The sequence below is a fragment of the Ptychodera flava genome, unplaced genomic scaffold (genome assembly GCF_041260155.1).
Source record: "Ptychodera flava strain L36383 unplaced genomic scaffold, AS_Pfla_20210202 Scaffold_60__1_contigs__length_796720_pilon, whole genome shotgun sequence".
Taxonomy (NCBI): Eukaryota; Metazoa; Hemichordata; class Enteropneusta; family Ptychoderidae; genus Ptychodera; species Ptychodera flava.
In genome coordinates, this window is record NW_027248382.1 from 770,001 (window position 1) to 795,971 (window position 25,971).

The following is a 25,971-nucleotide window of genomic DNA, read 5'->3' on the forward strand; positions in this document are numbered from 1 at the left end:
TCGATGTTCATGAATGCAGATACATCGTAAAGTATGAAAATACGACTTACCATTGGTTTGTGGATCTAGTGTGGTGGTCTCTGGCAATCCTGAATAAAACGATGGCAAAATAATGACTTTTTCGTGCCGGACAAATATTATATATGTCTGTCTGTCTGTCTGCCTGTCTGTCTGTCTGTCTGTCTCTCTTTCTGTTCAATTGGTCTTACTTTGCCCGTCTGTCTGTTTGTGTCTGTCACCATTTGTCTATCCCTGCCTCTTCCTCTGGCATTGGTGTAAATCATCCCTCTACCATGGTATTTCACAAGGCTGAGACCGTCTAATTTGAAAGGTTTTTCTTTCTTTCGAAGTGAAGTAAATAGAATTCAGACTACCTGTGCAGTATCCATCCATGATGACCACGTCATCGATGGCTATGTCACTGGTTGGCCCATTTCCTCTGACGGCAACAAATACCAGCTAATTGTCGAGAAATAAAAACACGATTGGAACAAATCTGGTATATTTGGATCTTCATATTTATCAAATTTCTTAAAAGTGCTAGGTGCCATATAGCTGAATGTTGCAATGTTACAAATTACTCATAAAAACAAGTGTATGACTTAAAAAGAAAAGAAGATAAGCTTACATTTGCAGGTTAAAACAACCTTACTTAACAATCCAATTATCCACAATTGGTTCCAATCGTGTTTAAACTATTATTTAATGGTACTAACGAAATGAACGTTACGCTTTAGACGATCTATTGAGCATAATATCAACGCAACAGACACTGCACTGAAATTTCACATAAACATAGAAAGACACAAAATACCCAACAATCTTTTACTGATCAAAAAGAAATCAGGTTTTTAGGCCAAGAAGGTTGAATAAGTTCTTTCTCGGAATCGCAGTTTTTATTAACGCCAATTGGAATTTTAGGGTTTATTATTGTGAATAATACTTTTACATCATTATTGCTCTATAGTCAACAATGCCTTTCACTCTCATGGCTTATCGCCTCCAGGAGACTTCTAATGAAACGTTTGTTCGGAGTCCGGTCGACTTCCAAAAGTAGTCTATTGTCATTTTTTCTGTTGTTCTTGTCGAAACAAAGGTCAATGCAATGACATTGTTCTGTAAACACTTCCCGCTATGATGCCGGACCGGGGAGACTTTGTAAAATGAACATTAACTCAGAACAATCATTAGGATGTAACTAATGGAATGTTTTGCTGGTTCATGAAAAACATGATGATAAGAAATCTTGATGTGCAATTTGACTTCTTAATGTTAAAAATTAAATACTTAAATTCGATCCTAATGTTCATTCTGCCACATGGACCGACGATATTGAAGTTCTCTGAAAACATCCGTAATCATATACCTTATAGAAAAACACATCTATACCAAAACTTATCACGTGTAAATGTTACATTTCTGTGTTTTCTAAACAAAAGTGAACAGCTATCCAGTTCCGAAATTCTCGCAATAGTGCAGTATCTCACCTGGTATTCCGTGGTTTGCGAGAATGAAACTCTGCCGCATTTCCACGTACTGCCCTGGTTTCCGCTCAGGGTCCATATTGTGTCGGGGGTTTTCGGGCCATCACCGGTGACAATGTCTACTCTAAGGGTGCCCATTCCTCCTCCGTTCATGTTGTACCAAAACTCAAGGCATCCGGTAGTGGATTTCGCGGGGAAAGTTTGACTGTACAGCTTTGCTGTAACGCCGGCATAGGCATTAGAAGCCTCTAAGTATAGATAAAAGCCTGTGTCGGAAGTATAAGACAGGAATAATTTAATATCTTGTACAAACGATAATATATGTAATATCATACCAGTATATTGATGGCGCAAATACAGCGATCTGATTGGTCGAGACGCGAAAAGAACCATAGTATATTGGCGATTTACCACGGCTTGCATACGCGAGCTCTCAGGTCTGAATAATAGCACTGATTGCAAATGACGTCACTTTTCTCTAATTAATATAAATAAATAAATATTTGTCCGCATATTCCCCATACCCGAGCAATATAGAACACGCTAGTATTACAATGGCTACAAAAGTCACGCTTACTTGTATGAATTCATGGCTCAACAAGCTGCAACAAAAGCGTGAATTTGAGGCCAAATTTAAGGCAGCGTTGACCGAAGTCTCGCGCGTGCAGTTATATTTAGTAAAAAACCTGAAATCGCGATCAACGCCATTGTCTTTTTGCTTAAGCTGTGTAATGACTATACGTAAGGAGATTTTAAATTATTTTCTTTCAAAATGAAGTTCACAAATCAGGGGTCACCGTGCAAAATTGGGTGCTATAGATAAAAATTATCCATAATCTTTTTACAGTGGGAATCCAAATGGCCACCATCCCTGTGTTATCTCTGTCGTTAGATTCATTTTTATTGTCACAAAAATTATCCAGTAAAACAAAATAAGTTATTCAATGAGCATCGAAATGAGACCCCGCAGAACAGCAAGGTATTGTAATTTCAGAATTGGATAATCCGAAAATCTGTCCCCAAGTTGCATCCTGCATTAAATTGTATGATTGTACCGTCGATATTTCCAGTTGTGTGGTCAGTTGTCGGTCCTGTGCCACCAGTCGAGGTTGGTCCACTTAGGAGTATCCAATCAAGATCGTCGCCGCTTACAATGTTACTCCAAGAACACTTGCCATCCTCAAAATCACAGTGACCTGAAACACAGCACAAGTCTCGCAACCTTGAATGACAATGTTCTTTAAACTGGTTTAGTCGATAAAAAGTACAAATTAATATTTGTGAAAAGCTACATTTTTTGTTAAGTCTGCCCGTCATTAAGCTAAGCCCCCGGTTGAATATTTCCTATGTATCTGGTCCCACAACGCCATCAAAGAATACGATGGACTTATATCGATATGTAACTGGGAAATATTTTGAAAATTAGTGGGAAAATATCCATCACACCTCATTATCGCTCATTTTCTCAGTTGAGCGCTTCCAGCATATTCGACTGATTGCCTATTGCAACTTGAATTATACATTTTGGTTCCCTCCATCAAATTTTCGCACGACTCATACAAAAGTGAGTATTTTTTTCGTCCATAAAAACCAAACGCTGCCGTTATAATGAAATCATTTAAAGAGCAATGCAAACATCCACAACCGAAGAACAATGAGCATGAAAATTAAATAAACATTGACTTATTTGAATTATCATTGAGCGATCGAGGCTTTGCTTGAAGCTATAAAGTTGTCCATTTCAGTAGTTTTGTTTGTCGGCCACTACAAAATTTATGTCATTGGGTTGTATAGCTGGCCTTAAGTAGCACTCACTGTTGCGAAGATTCACAATGCATGTGTTGTCTCATTAGCATATTTCTAACGGATGCCTAAAATTATGTCTCTCCTTCTCTTTCTCCAGTTCGGCTGAAGGGTATTTTGTTTCAAAAATACCACACACAGTTGACAGATCAAAAAATTCAAAATTCACAAACAGAAAAAATGTTCGAAGAGAGATACTTTCTTATCTTATATTTCTACATATAAAACTTACTAGGGTTTGGACAGTCGATGTCCATGACTTGTATGTCGTCAATAACCACGTAGCCGGTCTCACCAGCACCTCGAACAAACTCAAACACGACTTGAAAATTCGCCTGTTGAGCCAAGGAGACTCTGCCAATATTCCACCCGTCTCCGATTTGTAACTTTCGTTCCCAGATCGACTGTCCAAAGCTATTATCGATTTTAATTCGGACGCTGAGCATTCCGACGTCAAGCCCTTGCCAAGCGAAGAAGAACTGCAGACATTTGTTTGAATCGAGGGTTAGAATGTCGGTCAGAAACCGAGCTGTTTGAAATTCGTTCGTTGATGTGCCTTCAGCCAATAGGTAGTGACCTAAAACATAGGAACTACAGTTGCTAGGTCAACATGAATTTGCATATAAACAATATATAGTAAAAGAATTGTTTCAATTTACTTATACTTTAGTTAACTCTAGGTGAAAAAATAAATCCTAATTCAGGTGATAGAATGCCTTTGATACCTGGTTGATATTTATCGTCACATACAGTAGTACGAATATTAGAATTCCTACGTTATCTTTAACATGTTTACGTGAAAGGAAGTCCAACGAATGGTCATTTTCTAAATGAAGTTAAATACAAACGCACTACGAAAAGTTTTCCATTTCTGCCACACTTTTGCAAGATTTTTAACTCTTCGCACGAACTTGCAAAAGTTGAGATTTGGCCGAGCTGGTTTGACTGTGGCGTCTGTACTACGTAACTGATCGCCGTAAGTTAATTCAATGCATTGCATCAGATCGAATGCTCATTTTAGAACAGAAGGGCAGCTTTGAGCTCTCAGACTAACGTCCAATTCGGGATGCGGTAATTCCCAAGCTTTGGTATGGAAAGGTCAAGTTCAAAGTTTATCTGACGCCGACACCTAACCTGTTCCACTCTCATAGGTATGATCCAAGGACGGCCCTATGCCATCATTACCAGTGCTGATCGACCAATCAAAATCGTCGGTTCCGTCATTTGTACCATTGCACATGGTTTCACTCTCAAAATCGCACCCAGTATAAGCTGAAATGTCGTTCAGAAAAATGAATTATTTTGGCAAAAAGCGTCCTTTGAGATGGCGCGGGTTTGTAAGAAAGTATGCACCTCGAAAATCAAAGTTTTAAATTTTTGCTATAACTTTCCTTAAGGATTCTTTCATCCATTCTCTTTCGAAATCGAGAATAAAAATATGGGATCGACGTGCACATTTTAGTACTAGAGAACAAATAACTCAAAATTTAAGGATATTTGAATTCAAAGTGGCCGCCATTGCTGCTTTAACACTACGTAGGAAAAAAATGTACAAGTTTGAGAGTCTGAATGTCTATCCCCGCGGCGCGATCTACCTTAAACGAAAACAGTAGCATATAGTCTCTTCGCAGCTTCGCTGCCAGGAAACAACCACACCTGTGGAGTGAGTCTGGACTGTGTAAACAGCGAGCTGCACCTTTCAATTTCCGATAAATGTTATATCAAAGTGGTCAGCCAAATCTATCACCACCTCCGCACACCCTGTCAGCTCAAGAAAGTAATAACCCGTGCGAGAGATCATAGTACAATTGATTTCATGTGAGAGAAATGCATATTTTCTCACGTCTTCCTTTGCAGAATTGTTTCCATTCATGGTAGTATATTACCCTAGATGAATTACAATCAGCTGATTACTACAACATTTGATCAGCCAAACAAAACAAATCTTGTATAAATGTAATGATTACCTAATGTGCAATATCCATGGGCAAGTGATATATCGTCCAAAGCTATATCGCCGTAGATGGCGAAACCTTGCTGTGCTTCCAGTACAACGTTCCTGGTTGAAGATGAAGATAACTTGAGAGAGACCCTCGCCTCGTTCCACTGGTCACCATACGTAGTCTTTCTGCTCCATATGACATCGCCAAGCGTGGCGTTTGACTTCAGGTAGACATTGAGTGACCCAATATGTGCCCCGTACATGTGATACCTAATGAATGTGTATAGTATTTGGTGGGAAAGTAATAGTGACTTCAGCCATCTGAATTCGAATTGGTGAGTATTTGCCACTTCTTGCATACATTGTACACACTGCGTTTGTCCATTAACGTTTTAATTCAAACAAAGGGTGAAAAATATGAATATTTTTTTTTCTCTGAGAAATATGATGGTTCCATCCGTTTCTGTTCAGAAATCGATCGTTTATATTTTTGCCATAACGCAATTCGCATTGACATTTCAGCCATATCGGGAGAGTGGTGGGTTAATCCATTGATCAGTCATCAAAGTGAACTTTGACATGTCTCACAGTCTGTCGGGATTTCAAAGTGACTGGAGATAAATTCTGTGGGACAGCCACATGATCCATTCATTATTCTGTCTTTTCTAAGATAAAAATATGTGTATCGTAGAAACTGTTTAGCATTTACCAAACCTACATATATACATGCATACAAACAATATATATATATATATATATATATATATATATATATATATATATATATATATATATATATATATATATATATATATATATATATATATATATATATATATATATGTGTGTGTGTGTGTGTGTGTGGGGGGGTGGGTGTGTGGGTGTGTGTGGGTGTGTGTGGGTGTGTGTATATGTGTGTGGTGTTAGTGTGGAGTGTGGCTGTGTATGACTGTGTGTATGCTTCTGTTTGTGTCTCTGAGTTATTGTGTTTATGTCTCTGTTTGTGTGTGTACGTATGTATGTATGTATGTATGTATGTATGTATGTATGTATGTATGTATGTATGTATGTATGTATGTATGTATGTATGTATGTATGTATGTATGTGTGTGTGTGTGTGTGTGTGTGTGTGTGTGTGTGTGTGTGTGTGTGTATGTATGTATGTATGTATGTATGTATGTATGTATGTATGTATGTATGTATGTATGTATGTATGTCAAAAGGGAAATAAAAGTTCAGTTTACCAGAAAGTCAAGCATATCGACTGATTTTTACCGAAGTTGACACCAGGGCTTATGATTCTTGCAGGGTCGCCCTCCGTACGATCGAAAGTATTTTCGATGTAAATATAATATCCGCTGTTATCTGGGAAACAAAATTACCGCCTGGGTTTACATAGTTGTAACATAATAAGCCATCATAAATTGAGACGATTTGTTAGAAATACTGTTGTATTATAGTTGTTTGGTTGCATGGTACACTTTCAATGATTACAAACAAACGACAAATGACTAACATCTGACGTTACATCAATTTGTTTTGGTTTGAACAAAAAACGTAATTATACAATTTCAGGCAATGCTTTGTATCACTAATCTACTATTCTAAAACGTGTTCAAAGAAAAAATGCAGCTCTGTTGTTACTAGTGTGCATGTGAAGCCATCCAATAAAGTCACTTACTTCCGTAGGTGTGGTCAACTGATGGCCCAGTATGGGGAGAGCTAGTGCTGCCCTGTGTTAATATCCAATCAAAGGTATCATTTTGGTCATTGATCCAGTTACACCAAGTGTTTCCTTCAAAGTCACAGTCTTGGAAAACTAAAAAATATAGCATATTGCAATTTTAAGCTCCATGGTTCTGTAATCAGAATGTGTCAACAAATTCTCCTAATTATGATATTATATTATGTCAATTGCCATTTTATGCACCACTGAGACCTCTCGGTTCCCCACCTTCATACAAAGTTCCACATTGGTGGTTGAACCTTAGAAAATTTGCTTTTATCTCTAGGTAAAAGTAATACACTATGCAATGACATTTCTAGGGATATTGTTTTACCTAGTAATGCTTTTAAGACGTTTGAGTCTTGATATTTTTATTCTAAGGGTCCATTCTGTGTATTCATTCCTTGCATATGTAGTTTCTATTTGTATCATATTTGTTGACACCGTACTTTTTGCTTGTCTGTTGTTTTATTAAACTTCTCGGAGTCTATATTAGCATTTGTCAACCTGTTTAACCGTCAAATATTAACGCCCCCTGTCTTTCTTGTCCATCAGAAAATTATCCTTTGCATAGTGTGATCGTAATAGTTGCATATATATATATATATATATATATATATATATATATATATATATATATATATATATATATATATATATATAAAGTTTCACTTCGGTGCACTTAACCGCCATATAATTTGGTAGTGTTCACACAAAAAACATAGTGCTCATTGAATAAGACGTGAACGTTTTCAAAGGATACCTCTGTACGTAGGTGAGCTTTGGGGCTTTCGAAACAAGAAGGTTAACGTTTAAACTAAACACTCACCACATCTTACTTCATCATCGCCATCAGTACAATCCCTGCGGAAGTCACAAACCCTGTCAGCAGATATACATCTACTATCAGCATTGCAGTAAAATTCATTTGGACTGCATGATGGTTGGGGTGTTGGAGAGGGCGGAAATGGAGTTGGTGTCGTTATTTGCGTAGTCGACATCATAGCTGTGGAGATAAGCGATAACAGCGTTAAGAAGGTTCCGTTGACGACGAAAAGTATACTTTTTCCGAATACTTACATAAAGAATTACAACACTCCGCCTCATCGGATTTTATCAACACAAAGGGTCGCTAAAACACATTCCTCATTCTCATCAACGAACTGGCCTTCTGTACAGGTGAACTTACCGTGACAACACATATTGATTAACGTTGGTGCTCGGCTTTGGGAAGAAAGAAGAAATCTAAATTGGTGGACTTCAGATTCTATGTCAGAGGTCAGAAGGTGACATAGAAATGCCATGTAAGTCTTGGAGAGTAAACGATTGTAAATAAGAATGCATAGAAAATGCATGTTTACTTTCAGGGTGTAGCATAGGATGTTGCGCGTCCATACAGATACACTCAGCATACGTGGTTTCGATTCTTGAAGATGACCCTCTAACCCGGTCTTGTCTCTACAGGGACCAGTGTCAGATTGCACAAAAGAACAATACAACCATAGCGAGTTTGATAACCTTAAATGAGATATTCTCACCTCTATTTTATGCGATACTCTTTCGCAATTCATTCGCTTGCCGACTAAGAAACAGTCCCGAATATCTATGTTCGTGAATGCAGAGTTATTGTAAAGTATGAAAATACGACTAACCATTGGTTTGTGGATCTACTGTGGTGGTCTCTGGCACTCCTGAAAAAAGGATGGCAAAATAATAAACTTTTCGTGGCGGACAGCAGATTCTATATATCTCCCTGTCTGTCTGTCTAATCTGTCTCGCTTGGCCTCTCTGTCTGTTTGTCCCTGTCAACTATTCTGTCACCAGTTGTCTGTCACTGACTCTTCCTCTGGCATTGTTGTCAATCATCCCTCTACCATGGTATTTCACAAGGCTGAGACCGTCTACTTTGAACGGTTATTTCTTTCTTTCGAAGTGAAGTAAATGGAATTCAGCCTACCTGTGCAGTATCCATCCATGATGACCACATCATCGATGGCTATGTCACTTGTCGCAAAACTTCCTCTGATTGCAACAAATACCAGCTAGTTGTCGAGAAAAAACAACAACATTATTTAATGCTACCAACGAAATGAACGTTGGGCTTTAGACGATCTACCGTGCATAATATAAGCGCAACAGACACTGCAATGAAATTTCACATACACATAGAGAGACATAAATACCCACCAATCTTTTCCTGATCAAAAGGAAATCAGATTATTTAGGCCAGCAGAATAAAAAAAATCTTTCTCGGAATCGCAGCTTTTATTAAGGCCAATTTGAAATTCTCAGGGATTTTAAATAGGAATAGCACTTCTGCATCATTATTGCTCTATAAGTTAACAATGCCTTTTGCTCTCTTGGCTTGTCACGCCCTGGAGACTTCGAATGAAAATTAAGTTAAGAGTTCTGTCGACTACCAAAAAGTAGTATGGTGTCATTTTTGGCTCACGTGTACACACAGGTGAGCTAATGTTATAGCGATGTCTCTCTGTGTGTCCGTGTGTATGTGTGTGTTTGAGTGTGCGTGTGTCTATCTGTTTACACAATAATTAAAAAACCCCTGTACAGATTTAAGTCAGATTTTGTAGACAGGTAACATGTGCTATTTGCAAAAAAAAATCATTAGAGTTTGGTTAGTGTTGCTTGCATATTGAGGAAGCTAAGACGTATCATTTTTACATACAATGGTTTCCCTAAAGAGACAGTAATGACAGTGTCGACATATATCAAGAAATAATGCACAAAATTGTCATGAAACTTTTGAAAGAAGGCAATATCAGAACATTATGGTGATACTGTAAGTGTCATGTCAATTATCTGCTCATTCGCATATTTAATTGATTTTTGCAATTACTGACATAACTTTGTAATTCCTATACCAAATTTAATGATAATTTAGAAAATATTCATCTGATAGATATCGAATTTTAGTGGGAAGTATTGGGTAGTGTCAAGTTAATATATAGGTCATTTTCATATTTTATGAAGTTTTGTATTAGTCATATAATTCTGAAATAAATGCGCCAAATTTGATGAAATCTGATGCAGATATTGATCCGACAGATTTCTGACTGTACTTTAAAGTATTCACTAGTGTAAAGTCAATTAAGGGTTATTTACATATTTAATGAACTTTGTAATTAGGTATATAACTCTGAAATTACGGCACCAAATTTGGTGAGACCTGCTACAGATATTGATCTGATAAATATCCAATTGTGCTACAAAATATTAAGCAATGCCAAGTTTATTAGTGGTTTATTTTCATATTTAATGGGCTTTGTAACTAGTTATAGTGCACTGAATTAAATTTAATGAAACGTGCTACATATTTTGATCTAATAGATATCTAATTGTCCCATGAAGCACTGAGCAGTGCCAAGTTAATAAACAGCTCATTTGCATATTAAATTAAGTTTTGTATTTAATGATTTAACTCTGAGAGTACTGAGGAAAAGTTGACGAAACTTGCTACATATAATGATATTATAGATATCTGATTGTTCCGTGAAGCTGCTGTAAAACACGTGAGCACATTCAGTTCTCATCTGGTTTCTGTTTTCTTCTCTGAACAAGTATAAATGCAATGAAATTGTTCTGTTAACACTGCTATGGTGCCTTACCGGGGAGAGTTTGTAAAATATAGACCAACTCAGACCAATTATTAACGATGTAACTAATGGAATGTTTGCTGGTTCGTGAAAAATGATAATAAGAAACCTTGATTTGCAATTTGGCTTATTAATGTTGACAATTAAAACACTTAAATTCAATCCAAAAGTTCATTCTGCGACAGAGACAGACGATATCGACGTTGTGTGAAGACATCCATTATGATACACTTTATAGAAAGAATGTTTATACCGAAACCGATCACGTATAAAAATTGCATTTCTGTGTTTTCGAAACAACTGATAATAGCTTCTATTTCCGAGATCCTTAAGATAGTGCAGCGTTTCACCTGGTATTCCGTGGTTTGCGAGAATGAAACCCTGCTGCATTTCCATGCACTGCCCTGGTTCCCGCTCAGGGTCCATATTGTGTAGGGGGTGTCAGGGTCATCACTGGTGACAATGTCCACTCTAAGGGTGCCCATTCCTCCCCCGTTCATTTTGTACCAGAACTCAAGGCATCCGGCAGTGGGCATCGCCGGGAAAGTTTGACTGTACAGCTTCGCTGTAACGCCGGCATAGGCGTTAGAGGCCACAAAGTGTAAATAAACTCCTGTGTCGAAAGCATAAGACAGGAAGAATTTAATATCTTGCAAACAACTCACACGCACACACACACACACACACACACACACACACACACACACACACACACACACATATATATATATATATATATATATATATATATATATATATAAACACACACACACACACAACACACACACACACATATATATATATATATATATATATATATATATATATATATATATATATATATATATATTTATATATGTGTGTGTGTTTATTAGTTGACATGATACAGAAATTATTTTTTTTTGATGGACAAGAAACAGAAGTTTCCTTAGTAATTGTCTTATCAGTGTTGTTAAATTTTGTTGCGTATTTAAATATCCATTTTACTTCATGATAACTGTTTCCCACACAGATTTAGACGTAGTGTGTATGGCCCACTTTGGACCAATCAGCCTTACCTACCACTTTTACAAATATTCATCAGTTTACTTTGCTGTAATATAAAGCCAAGGGATGTATTTGGCGGAGCCTGAAGGTTCAGTTCAGTTCACTTAACCGCCATATAAATTGGTAGTTATTGACACACAAAAAAACCCCATAGTGCTCATTGAATAAGACGTTAACGTTTTCAAAGGATACCTCTGTACATAGGTGAGCTTTGGGGCTTTCGAAACAAGAAGGTTAACGTTTAAACTAAACACTCACCACATCTTACTTCATCATCGCCATCAGTACAATCCCTGCGGAAGTCACAAACCCTGTCAGCAGATATACATCTACTATCAGCATTGCAGTAAAATTCATTTGGACTGCATGATGGTTTGGGTGTTGGCGGGGGCGGAAATGGAGTTGGTGTCGTCATTGGCGTAGTCGACATCAAAGCTGTAGAGATAAGCGACAAAAGCGTTCAGAAGGTTCCGTTGACAACGAAAAGTGTGCTTTTTCTGAATACTTATATAAAGAATTACAACACTCCGCCTAATCTGATTTGTCAACACACCAGGTTGCAAAATCCCATTTCTGATTCTTATCTATGCACTGGCCGTTTGTACAGGTGAACTTACCGTGGCCACACAGATTGATTAACGTTGGTGCTTTGTTTCGGGAAGAAAGGGGAGATCTAAATTGGTGGACGTTAGATTCTATGTCATAGGTCATACGGTGACATATTAATGTCATGTAAGTGTCGAAAAATTAACGATTGTAGGGAACAGTGCATGTTTACTTCCAGGGTGTAGCTTAGGATGTTGCGCGTCCAGATACACTCAACATACGTGGTTTCGATTCTTTATGATGACCCTCTAATTCGGTCATTTCTCTACAGGGGCCAGTGCCAGATTGCACAAAAGAACAATACAACCATAGCGAGTTTGATAACCTTAAATGAGATATTCTCACATCTATTTTATGCGATACTCTTTCGCAATTCATTCGCTTGCAGACTAAGAAGCAGTCCCGAATATCTATGTTCGTGAATGCAGATATATTGTAAAGTAGGAAGATACGACTAACCATTGGTTTGTGGATCTACTGTGGTGGTCTCTGGCACTCCTGAAAAATGGATGACAAAATAATGAACTTTTTGTGCAGGACAAAGATTCTATATATCTGTCTGTCTGTTTGTCTGTCTTTCTGTCTATTTTTCTGTCTGTTGTCTGCTTGTCTGTCTGCCTGTCTATCTGTCTGTCTGTCTGTTTAGCTGTCTGTCTGTCTGTCTGTCTGTCTGTCTTACTTTCTTGCTGTCTGTCTGTCAGTCGAATCCGTCTCACTTTGCCTTTCTATCTGTTTGTGCCTGTCAATTATTCTGTCCCCAGTTGTCTGTCACTGACTCTTCCTCTTGCATAGGTAAAAATCATCTATCTACCATGGTATTTCTCAAGGCTAAACTGTCTACTTTGAAAGGTCATTTTCATCGAAGTGAAGTAAATGGAATTCAGCCTACCAGTGCAGTATCCATCCATGATGACCACGTCATCGATGGCTATATCACTTGTCGCAAATATTCCTCTGATTGCAACAAATATCAGCTAATTGTCGAGAAATAAACTATTATTTAATGTTACCAACGAAATGTACGTTACGCTTTAGACGATCTATTGAGCATAATATCAACGCAACAGACAATGCAATGAAATTTCAATTACACATAGAAAGGCATAAATACCCAAAAATCTTCTCCTGATAAAATATAAATCAAGTTATTTCGGCCAAGCAGGATGAAAAAATTCTTTCTCGGAATCACCGCAATTTGGAATTCTCTTGGATTTTAAATAGGAATAATACTTCTGCATCATCATTGCTCTATAGATAACAATGCCTTTTACTCTCTCGGCTTTTCGCGTCCTGGAGACTTTGAATGAAACTTTTGTTTGGAGTCCGGTCGACTACCAAAAAGTAGTCTAGTGCCATTTCTTTCTGTTTTGTACTCGAAACAAGTGTCAATGCAATGAAATTGTTCTGTAAACACTTCCTGCTACAATGCCGGACCGGGGAGACTTTGTAAAATGTACACCAACTCAGAACATTAATTATTAACGATGTAACTAATCGAATGTTTTGCTGGTTCATGACAAAACATGATAATAAGAAATCTGTATTTGCAATTTGACTTCTTAATGTTAAAAATTGAAATATTTAAATTCGTCCAAAAGTTCATTCTGCGACATTGACCGACGATATTGAAGTTTTGTGAAAACATCCATAATCATATACCTTATAGAAAAAAAATTCAGTCCATAACCAAACTTGTCACGTGTAAATATTACATTTCTGTGTTTTCTGAACAACTGACAATAGCTATCAAGTTCCGCGATTTTAGCGATAGTGCAGTGTCTCACCTGGTATTCCGTGGTTTGCGAGAATGAAACTCTGCCGCATTTCCACGCAATACCCTGGTTCCGCTAAGGGTCCATATTGTGTCGGGGGTTTCAGGGTCATCACTGGTGACAATGTCCACTCTAAGGGTCCCCATTGTCTCGCCATACATGTTGTACCAGAACTCAAGGCATCCGAGAGTGGACTTCGCAGATAAAGTTTGACTGTACAGCTTCGCTGTAAAGCCGGCATAGGCATTAGAGGCATCTGAGTATAGATAAAAGCCTGTGTCGAAAGCGTAAGACAGGAATAATTATATATATATATATATATATATATATATATATATATATATATATATATATATATAATCATGTATCCATTCCCATATTACTTCATATAGTGACGTTCACCGTAAAATATCAGCCGAGTTATTTCATGGTAACCGTCGAGATATGCACGATAAACGTCATCGGTTTTGGAGTTTACCTGAACTACATTACAGCTAGTTGGTAAATAACGTAAACAAACGGAATGGCTGCCTCTTCCCGCCTGCAAACCGATGTCACAAGCGAAAAAATTGAAGGGCTTCGAGGAACACGGGTATTTCTGGTGGCCAAATACGGAAATAATTTGGTGAGTCTTGTAATGTTTTCCCATGGTTTTTCTGTTACAATTCTCGTATTTTTTGGCGAAGCTCTAGCAAACATTCTGCCGTTCTCACGGCGCCGGCACTGTGCACGGTCTACCCCTGAACAGGTAGTGAGCGCGTGGCGTAACAGCGATGTCGCGCGCGCAACGACAGTTGACATGTCAAATCTCATGTTAAACAAACAAAATGGCGGCCCCTCTCCGCGCGAGCTCCGCATGTACGACGATCGAGGGCGAAAATCAGAATAGATTTAAGTCTGAGGACAGCTTTTGATCGGTTACAATTGTAATAGCATATTGCACCTTAAAAGGTTCTTCCTGTATAACGATTTTTGAATCTTGGTGTCATTCTTCGAGGGGTTCATTGAGACATAGAGGACTTGCAGTTATGTCGCGCATGTTTAAGCCTGTTCACATAAATATTCCGATATTTATGAGTAAGGTGAAAGGAAGTAAAGCCTCAAAATTTTAGGTTTTCGTACTCTTAGTACAATTATTGGCATGGGTATCTGATAAATCGGTTATTACCCAATATTGCCTGTTCCTTGTGTCGTATCAGCATTCATGTCATTTGTGCTGCGTAAGACACTCGACTTCGTCTCTTGTCTGACGCAGCACCCTCGACTTCGTCTCGTGTCTGACACAGCACAAATGACACTCATGCTGCTACGACACAGGAATAGGTGATATTTGGTATTATATCATACCAGTATATTGATGGTACAAATACTGCAATCTGATTGGTCGAGACACGAAAAGAACCGTGGTATATAGGCGATATACCACAGCTGGCATACGCGCGAGCTCTCAACTTGAGCAAAATCCGTTTATGACGTTCCATGCCAGAATTTAAATATACTGTTATGATATAATAGCAATCAATCACACCAAGCGATGGTATACCACTCGATTTTGACATTTTCACTTTATATATGCACTCGCTATGCTCGTGCATATATGTCGTGAACTGGTCAAAATCTCGTGGTATTGTAACGCCCCTCCCTGTAGAGATTTTATCTCGAAGCGTCCCTCACGTGGCCAAGACGTGTGAAGGTCAATGACTCAGATCGTACGAGAAGCAGATAAGAGATAGTGTGATAGTTTAATTAATTATTATTGGTTAAAATTTCAATGAGAGCAATCGAGAACGGGAATTCCATGGTGTGATCTTATTTAATCTTAAGAAACAATTAAAGACTGGCGGGAAAATTACCACGTGATAACTTTTGTAATTATGTAAGTTTGAAGATGTTTTTAACTTTGTAGAGAGCTTATACTGAGACTTGAGATCAGACCGTTGACAGTGAACGACACGGTCGCCATCTTGTAATAAAGTACAAGGTTGTGTTACAATCTACATATTGGTTTGTCAGCTTCGGTACTGAAAGCATTACGATCCAGACTGGTACCTCAACTCGTAAATTCCCCTAACTACGAGCGTTACAGTATACCATTGCTGGTTGTGCTTTATTGCTTAAATAATCTCTAAGTAGTATTATTCACGAAAATTCTTTATGTACGAGGGTTAAGGTAGATTTCAAAATGTTAATGGTTAAAAAATTCAAAATTTTATTCAACTAATGCAAAGTATTGTCATGCTTCTACAATAATATTGATCAAATTAAGGAGTAGAGAAACTAAGTACATATCCCCGCAGAAATGAAATTTCATCCTTATAACAAAAATAATGTATTTTCTCTCAAAACATATGCGACATATCTTTGTTTCGATACCCTTAAGGACAAGGAGCAATGTAATAATTATATAGGTACAGCGCGTGTACATGTGATGTGCATTTAATTTTTATCAACAAGTTAATCCGAATTTCCGATTTGCGTAATTGTTGTCCAAAAAATTCCGATTTGACTAATAGCACTGATTGCAAATGATGTCATTTTCCCTCATTATTATGCATAAATAATTATTTGTGTTCATTTTCCGCAAAAACGACGAGAATAAAACCCGCTAGTATTACAATGGCTACAAAAATCACCTTAATTCGTATGAGTTTATGGCTCAACAAGCTATACCTATAGCCCAAATGAAAGGCCAAGTTTAACGATGTTTCGCGAGTGCAGATATATTTAGTAACAAACCTGAATTCATGATCAACGCTCTTGTCTTTTTGTTTAAGCTGTGTAATGGCTTTACGTAAGGATATTTTAAATTATTTCCTTTCAAAATCAAGTCCATAAAATCATGGGTCACCGTGCAAAACGTAGTGCTATAGATAAAAATTATCTATAATCTTTTGACACAGGGAATTCAAATGGCCACCATCCCTGTGTTATCTCTGTTGTCAGATTCACTTTTTATTGTCACAAAAATTATCCGGTAAAAATAAATAAGTTATTCCATGAGCTTCAAAAAGAAACCCCGCAGAACAGCGGGTATTATATTTTGAGAATTTGATAATCGGAAAATCTGTCCCAAAGTTTCATTTTGCATTAAATTGTATAATCCTACCGTCGATATTTCCTGTTGTGTGGTCAGCTGTCGGTCCTGTGGACGGAGTCGACGTTGAACCACTTTGGAGCATCCAATCAAGATCGTCACCGCTTACAATGTTACTCCAAGAACACTTGCCATCCTCAAAATCACAGTGGCCTGAAACGAAGCACAAGTTTCGCCAGCTTGAATGATCATGTTCTTTAAACTTGTTTAGTCGATAAAAAGTACAAATTGACATTCGTAAAAATTTTACATTTCCTGTATAGTGTGCCAGCCGATAATTTGCTGCACTCGAGCTCATTAACGTTTCAACTGTATTGTGATTGAATCGAAGCCCCCCCCCCCCCCTGTTGAATATTCCCTAAATATCTGGTCCGACAACGCCACCAAAGAATACAATGGATTTAAATCAAAATGTAACTGGGAAATATTTTGAAGATCAGTGGAAAAATATCCATTACAACTCATTGTTGCTTATTTTCTCAGTAAAGCGCTTCTAGCGCATTCGACAGATTGCCTTTTGCAACTTGACTTATACGTTCTAGTTCCATACTTCAAACTTTGAACAACTCATACAAAAGTGAGTGTGCTTCTCGTCCTTAAAACGAAAAGGCTGAATTTATAATTAAATCCTTTAAAGAGCAATGCAAACATCAACAACCGAGGAACAATGAACACAACAATTAATTAACATTGACTCATTTGAATAATCATTGAGTGAAGCTCTGCTTGAAGATACAAAATTGTCCATTATAATAGTGTTGTTTGTCGGCCATTAAAAGAATAAATGTCAGTGTCTTGTATAGCTGGCCTTAAGTAGTATTCACTGTTGCTAAGATTCACAATGCATTTGTTGTCTCATTAGCATATTTCTAACGGATGCCTAAAATTATGTCTCTCCTTCTCTTTCTCCAGTTCGGCTGAAGGGTATTTTGTTGCAAAAATACAAACAGAAAATGTTCGAAGAGTCATACTTCCTCATCTTACTATTCTACATATAAAACTTACTAGGGTTTGGACAGTCGATGTCCATGACTTGTATGTCGTCAATAACTACGTATCCGGTCTCACCAGCACCCCGTACAAACTCAAACACGACTTGGAAATTTGCCTGTTGAGCCAAGGAGACTCTGCCAATATTCCACCCGTCTCCGATTTGTAACTTTCGTTCCAAGATCGGCTGTCTCAAGTTATTATCGATTTTAATTCGGACGCTGAGCATTCCGACGTCAAGCCCTTGCCAGGCGAAGAAGAACTGCAGGCATTTGTTCGAATCGAGGGTTAAAGTGTCGGTCAGAAACCGAGCTGTTTGAGATTCGTTCGTTGATGTGCCCTCAGCCAATAGGTAGTGACCTAAAACATAGGAACTACAGTTGCTTGGTCAACTTAAATTTGCATATAAACAATATATAGTAAAATAATTGTTTCAAAATTTGCATACATCCATATTATATCCATATTTACTTCTGTCAGCATATTTACTTCTGGAATCCTCTGAGCACACTGCACAACTTTAGGTCAGTATTAATACTTTATTCAACCCTAGGTAAAAAAAAATAATCCTCAATATACATACAGGTGATTGAATTCCTTTTATAGGGCAATGATTGATATTTGTCATCACATACAGAAATTATAATGTCAGCATTCACATCTTTGCGTGATGAAATAATAATATAAAACGAAGTCCAACGAATGGTCATTTTCTAAATGAAGTTAAATACAAACGCACTTGGAAAAGTCTTCCAGTACGGCCACACTTTTGCAAGATTGCTAACCCTTCATACCAATTTGCAAGAGTTGGGATTTGGCCGAGCTGTTTTGACTGTTGCGTCTGTGCTTAGTGACTGAGTGCCGGGCGTTAATTTACTGCATTGTATCATATCGAATGCTCATTCCATAACAGAAGGGCAGCTTTGAGCTTTTAGACTAACGTCCAATTTGAGATTTGACAATTCCAAGCTTTGGTATTGAAAGGGTCAAGTTGAAACTTATCTGGACGATACGAAGACACCTAACCTGTTCCACTTTCAAGGTATGATCCAAGGACGGTCCTATCCCATCATCACCAGTGCTGATCGACCAATCAAAATCGTCGGTTCCGTCATTTGTACCATTGCACATGGTTTCACTCTCAAAATCGCAACCAGTATAAGCTGAAGAGTCGTACAGAAAAATGAATCGTTTTGGCAAAAAATTAAAATAGGGGATGGCGTGGGATATTAAAGAAGTATGCTCCTCGAACGTGAAATATTTAAACTCTCACTTAAATTTTCCTCGGAATCTTCCAAACGTTCTCTTTTAAAACCGAGAAATAATATCATAAGGTCACTGTGCAAATTTTAGTACTAGCGAAACAATGAATTCAAAATTTACCGGTATTTGAAATTCGAAATGGCCGCCGCCATCCCTGCGTTAACTCCATGGAGAAAATAATATTTTAGTTTTTCGAAAAAACTAGGCCTGGGAAAATTTTTCTTTCTCCAAGAGCTTCAAAATGAATACCCACAGATGGTAGATCAGAAAAGAATTGTAAAATCTTGAGAGTCTGAATATGTGTGTCAGTGGTGCGATCTAGCTTAAACGAAAACAGTGTCTATAGTCTATTCGCGGTTTCGCTGCAATGAAACAACCACACCTGTGAAGTTAGTCTGGACTGTGAAAACAGACAGCTTCCCGTATCAATTTCCGACAAATGATATATCAGAGTGGTCAGCCCAATCTACCACCACCTCCGCACACCCTCTCAGCTCCAGACATTCATAACCCGTGCGAGAGATCGCAGTATAACGGACGGATTCCATGTGACTGTGCCTTTGCAGAATTGTTTCAATTCATCGCAGTATATTATCTTAGATAAATTACGATCAGATGATTACTATAATTCAATGTTACAACATTTGATCTGCCAAACAAAACAAATTTTGTATGAATGTAATGATTACCTAATGTGCAATATCCATCTGCAAGTGTTATATCATCCACAGCTATATCGCCGTGGATTCTGAAACCTTGCTGTGCTTCCAGTACGATGTTCCTGGTTGAAGATGAAGATGACTTGAGAGAGACCCTCGCCTCGTTCCACTGGTCACCATACGTAGTCTTTCTGCTCCATATGGCATCGCCAAGCGTGGCGTTTGACTTCAGGTAGACATTGAGTGACCCAATATGTGCACCATAGATGTGGTACCTTAGGAATGTAAACAATATTTGGTTTAAAAGTATTTGTTTCTTTAGAAATCTGAATTAGGATTTTGTTTATCTATAACTCAATGCATGCAAGGTACACACTTAGCATGTCTATTAACGTTGTAATTCAAAATATTGTTCAAAAAGTGAATGTATTTTTTGTCTTTAAGAAATAGAATGATTTAATCGGTTTGTGTCCGAAAATCATTTATTAATATTTATCCCCTGCAAACGCTGTCAATGCTGGACAAGGCCCCACATCACTGGTAGTGATGCTGTGCCCCAGCCAGCTACAACACCAGCAAAATTAAGGAATACCCAACTCATGTCTTTGTGGGAGAAATGGGCCACCAAATGGGTGACCATTTAATGAGAAACTGTAACTGTAAAATACATCAAACAGGCCACTAATTGATGACACGCAAACATAATACAAAACGTGTGACCTTACAATAACTAACCTACTTACACTTGTGATAAAATTAAAGTTGCAAAGATGAGATACATCAATTAGGCCACAAAATTGTGACCAATAAACTGACACACAAACAAATTTCCTTACAATGATTAACATGCTGCTAACTGTGAAATACATAAAGTGGGCCACAAAATGGGTGACCAATTAACAGTCTAACAAAGAATTCACCTACATAGGTAACTCATTTAATCTTGCCCCAATCTTGTGGGGCCCAAACACGCCACAAGACACACCTTGTGTCGGCCCCACAAGAAGAAAGTCCACGTCACTGCAGCCCCTGCGAACAGTGACTTGTCTTGATTGCTACATTGACCCGTGCCGTGTTGAGAAACTGGCAAATGAACTGTGACTCATGCATGTTTCACAGATGTATGCAAAATTTATACTGGCACAGCACCAGTGTCTAACTAGCAATAACTTAGCCATCCTACTTATATACTGTGCTTGGCTACGCTACTACCTTCTGTTTTATTGCAGCAATAGAGGTAAATCCATAACAATTGTAAAGTCTGTAAACTATGTTTTGTACTTTATCTACAAACGAGTCTTGTTGACCCCCTCTTTGTATTACTACCTTGGGAAACGAGGAACAAAACTCGAATTGAGTAACTGTATTTCCTACTGTGGCTAAACAAAACCAAAGAGAGACTTGCTCTAAAAAACAGAGATTAAAAAACCCTTTTGGAGGGAAAAATTCTCTCTGAAAAAGCCTAGTCAATCATATGGAATCACAATGCGTGGAATGCAAAGATAGCAAAAATAATTGTTAGCAATGTGAAATGGAATCTGCTAGTCTGGAGGAAGCGCATAGTGTGAACCTAAAAACTTCCTGAACTTTATAAACATATTTCTAACCAGCTTCCTCCCCACCCTACAAAGCATACTTGCTCCTTATATGTGCAGGTTTCTCAAAAATTTTTGAAGTAGGCGGAAAATTCAGAAAAGTAGGCGGTTAGCTTCTGTGTGCAACCAGGTTCCCTGAGCAGGGGGGGGGGGGGAGGTGTGGTGTGGTGTTTAAGGGTTTTTTTAAATTGAAGACATTTCTGAGCAATTCCATGCATTCTTATACAGTGTATAAAAGGCTATTCCAACATACACACAGGGGCGGGTTTCAGGGACGGCGTCCCCGTCTCTATGACCAAGAAATTTTTAAATTTTGAAGTCACTTTGGAGTAATTTTATGCATTCTTGTACAGTATTAAAGACCATTTCAGCAAAAAAGAATAATCATTACCATAGTCAATTACAACATGTTTTCAAGGGATAAAGTTTTTAAAAAACGTCAGAAAAATTAATTTGATCATTCGGGCCTGTCAACTGCATTCAGTTGACAAGGATAATAGCAAAATTTCACCAGACTGTAGTGTAGAATTATGTTTAGCTCATGACTTGAACAAACATTTTGAAATACATCATAGAATAGGGGTTTTCACAACCCAGAAAACGATCCGCTGGAATCCTGGCCACCCTAGCTGTACAAAGTTTTTGACTGATTTAAATAAACTTGATTGAAGATACAGTAAAATCAAACAGTTTATTCAATTCAATGAATTATAGGAACACGATTTTCAGTGATTTTAATTCACAGTACTAATTTCACAATAAAACGAATCCGCGAGCTGATTATTGATTTTTTGGTGATGTTGAATATAATTGAAAAAGAGAGGTAAATTTCAGTGTTCATGTTTGATAAAACCTCAAACTAACGACACCGAACGCCAGCCTGTACTACACGGTGTGTGTACAAAGCACCGGCAGTCAATTGTAACACAGTACACACAACTCGATATCGGTCGACCTGAAATTTGACACTGTGATCGACGTAGCGTTTCAAAAGTACGAAAAGTGAGACAAAGTAATTTTTGTTTTAGATTTTATCTAAACCTCCCAAAACCAACAGACAAAGTCCTTCTCTTACGCAGAAAATCAAAGTTTTCAAGCGTCGACTTTCTCTTCCGCGATACACACAACCACGGCCCCTCCACAAAACGCGATGTCGATCGACTTGAATATTGGCATCGTGATTGACCATGGATGGATTGACATGACGTTTCAAAGTATGAAAAATGAGACTCAGTAACTTTTGGTCGCTTTAGATTTGATCAAAAACCTACCAAGCCCATCAGACAAGGCCCTACTCTTGCGCAGAAAACCAAAGCTCTCAAGCGTCGACTTTCTCTTCCGCGTTTGAGAAACAAAAGTCGGCTTCAATCGGAAATGGTCGGCTATTCGCGGGCATAACGTAATTGTATGTAAGTCCAATTTTCGGCTATACCCGATGTGAACGTCGGAATAATTCGGCCTGTGATCGGGCAAGCGAGGTTGACCTCGAGAGCGGCCCAGTATGAGTACAACACGTTCGCTGATCGCGGTACTACAGTGATAGCAATAAGTTCACCGCGTAAATTGCTAGACTACATGATATAGCCACATCGGCACTTCTGAAATATTATCTCCTGCTTGCAAGACCACCAAAAAAATCAAAATATTGTTATCAAAACCAGAATTTCAGGGCCAGAGAGCGATACAGTGCTGAAAAGTAGCCGGCCAAAATACGAAAGTAGCCGGTCAATTTGGCCGGTATCCCGGCTAAAAATGAACACGCTGCATTATGTGTCACTTGAACATGTTTAGGGACATCAGATAATAAGCCAGAATGGCACAACTTACTGCAGCCCCTGCGAACAGTTACTATGCTAAACTTGGCCTTAAACTGATATCCTATATAAATACTTGTTCCACAACTTAACTGATTGTACCCAACGACCATTTAGGCAAATAGACTTCATAAGTCAAGAACCTCTGGATGATTGCTGGAGAGCCTGTTTTTAAAGTAGCAGTAATGCACTCATATTGATAAAGGAAGGTTAAAAAATTGTCACACTGGCAAACCAGAAAACACAGCTGATTTCCCGTTAAATTGACTCTACTTGAAAGGGGAAGCTGGCTTACAACATTTGACTCTGTACCACGCACGGCGCACAGTTGCTGTACTAAAACTGGGTCTTCAACAGGCAAGTAGATTCCAAACATCTGAAACCTCTGATTGGTTATTGGAAGGCTTGCCTTTGTAAATATATGTGCAAGACATAGCAAGATAGATGAGCCATTACTATAACTTTGAAGTCTTATGTACAATAATACAGCTTCATATTGATCTAGAGAGGATAAACTTATATATCCTAAAGAATAACTGAAAACAAAAATATATGTCCATTTTGTAAAGTTGATGTTGTTGATTGTTGCCTTGTAGCCCTAGTGTCTGATGCAGGATTTGAATATGCTGAGTGGCAATGAGGTTAGCTGCCTTCTTCTTTTTGTACAGTTTTTTTTTTCCATGAGCCATGCCTGTTGGTGAAAACAAAGGAGAACTAGGCAGAAAAAGAATTCGACAGAGTCTCAATAATATGGTTGCATTATACCTATTACCTAGCTAATAGGTTGAGTGGCAGACAGAATCAAACATGGGAAAACCATTAAAGGAGCCCAGGCAGTAACATGCTGACACTGCCTCCCACATATGACAAGCGGATAAAATGACACTGCTGCTGACCCAGCCGATCCAACAATGTGGGGGAAAACACAGCTTGGAAACAAATTCCACAAAGGGAAGACGCTGTACCCACAGCAATACCCTACATATTGGACCAGCACAGCCAAATCCAACCATGAGGGAAATTCCACAAGGGAAAAATGCAAAAGCTGAACATACAGCAACACCCACATAGTGGACCAGCACAGCCGAATCCAACCATGAGGGGAAAACCCAGCTGAAAAACACACTAAATTCCACAAAGGGAAAAAGTGAAAATGCTGTAAACACAGCAACACCCCACATTGAGAACCTGTAATGGGCTGTAACGTCCAGCAAATCCAGCTTAATGGGAAGCAATAAGCAGGGCTGCCAAACATAATTCGCATGACTCAGTCTGACGCCACTTTGTTGCAGCAAAAGTTCGACCACAGCAATGAAATGTACAGCAAGCAAACTTTATGAAGTACAATCTTGACAAATGTGAACTAGCTGATCTTGAACACATAACTAGTAATGGTAATGAAAAAGCACACTAGTTGTAACCCAATGTTGGGCGACAAGTCTCTCGCGGACATGAAGTCCACCGCGAATTTATATCTCTACTACAACTGCTCTCATAAATTTGAACTGACTGAAATTACTTCGCGTAGAATCCCTCAGACTGACAGCATATGAATGCTCCAAAAGAAGTGCATACGTCATTTGCCTAACAAACTGTTTTTACCTGTAGGTGAAAACAGGTATCATATACTTACTTTAGCCCCATTTGTGGATAAGGTAATTGTTACCTACATGGAGTGATGTCAGCGTGACTCTACATCTGCCTTTTGATTAAAAGGACCGTGTTATAATGGATAGTGTTCTGCAGATATGCCTGTTGTTGATGCTGTGGTATCTCAAGTAGGCTGTTTTGACTGTGAAGATCTCAAGCTGAGTTGAAGCCCTGGCCACTGTTGTAGAAGCTGATGACAATGATGCTGTTGACTGTCTGCTGCTGAAGACAACTACCATTGGCAGGAACCATACCTGTAACTGCTCTTTTACTTGAGGCACTGGAGCTAGCTGCCTTCTTCTGTGCTACCTTTTTGCTTCGAGCCATGGCTATGAGCTAAGAAAAGGAAAACTAGGCAGCAAAAGGAAATTACCTGAGTTCCACTGAATAGTTTACAATAAACCAAACCGTTCCAAACTTATGACAGCTGGTCACATGCTAAACTACTGCAAATCTGAGACAGAAAACTGAAATTGCAACGCTCCCCCAATTGGACATGTGCACGACTACAGGTGATGAGGAAAAGAAAAGCTCTGGTTGAGTGGTAGCAAGATCCAAGGCATGGAGAATCCATTCAGGGACGCTGCCCTGAAAATACATCCACCCCTTCCGCAGCCAAAATGTCAAAGTTGCATGCCCAGCCGGTCCCAACAATGAAGGGGCCCTACAACTGAGGGAAAAAACAAGCTGAATAACACAGCTGAACCCAACAATGTGGGAAAAAAACAACAGCGCTACAAGAGCAGCTGACATTCCACCGAAGTGGAAAATGAACAAGCTGTAAAAACAGCAACAACCGACATTGGGGACCTGTAATGGGCTGTAAGCACAGCAACAACTTGAACAAGCCGCGTGGGAGAAGTATGTAGCAAGATTCACACACATGATTCCCATGTCCTGGTTTGATGCCAC

The 25,971-nt window shown here is 38.5% G+C and overlaps 1 protein-coding gene across 1 annotated transcript in view; it reads right to left on the reverse strand.

The window, feature by feature from the left end:
- The window catches only part of LOC139128600 (MAM and LDL-receptor class A domain-containing protein 1-like), a 38,026-nt gene extending 12,973 nt beyond the window's left edge, over nucleotides 1-25,053 (reverse strand). Inside the window, exons 1-20 of the mRNA XM_070694349.1 lie at nucleotides 25,043-25,053; nucleotides 20,031-20,275; nucleotides 19,105-19,241; nucleotides 18,094-18,340; nucleotides 17,101-17,241; nucleotides 14,007-14,250; nucleotides 13,112-13,176; nucleotides 12,682-12,720; nucleotides 11,875-12,051; nucleotides 10,920-11,182; nucleotides 8,913-8,997; nucleotides 8,608-8,646; nucleotides 7,785-7,961; nucleotides 6,911-7,048; nucleotides 4,422-4,559; nucleotides 3,520-3,864; nucleotides 2,540-2,680; nucleotides 1,488-1,750; nucleotides 375-459; nucleotides 51-89 (exon numbers count right to left, since the gene is read on the reverse strand). Of these exons, the coding sequence (XP_070550450.1) occupies nucleotides 51-89; nucleotides 375-459; nucleotides 1,488-1,750; nucleotides 2,540-2,680; nucleotides 3,520-3,864; nucleotides 4,422-4,559; nucleotides 6,911-7,048; nucleotides 7,785-7,961; nucleotides 8,608-8,646; nucleotides 8,913-8,997; nucleotides 10,920-11,182; nucleotides 11,875-12,051; nucleotides 12,682-12,720; nucleotides 13,112-13,176; nucleotides 14,007-14,250; nucleotides 17,101-17,241; nucleotides 18,094-18,340; nucleotides 19,105-19,241; nucleotides 20,031-20,275; nucleotides 25,043-25,053 (3,019 nt within the window). The remainder of the gene's footprint in view (nucleotides 1-50; nucleotides 90-374; nucleotides 460-1,487; nucleotides 1,751-2,539; nucleotides 2,681-3,519; nucleotides 3,865-4,421; nucleotides 4,560-6,910; nucleotides 7,049-7,784; nucleotides 7,962-8,607; nucleotides 8,647-8,912; nucleotides 8,998-10,919; nucleotides 11,183-11,874; nucleotides 12,052-12,681; nucleotides 12,721-13,111; nucleotides 13,177-14,006; nucleotides 14,251-17,100; nucleotides 17,242-18,093; nucleotides 18,341-19,104; nucleotides 19,242-20,030; nucleotides 20,276-25,042) is intronic.
- Between the last annotated feature and the right edge of the window lie 918 nt (nucleotides 25,054-25,971).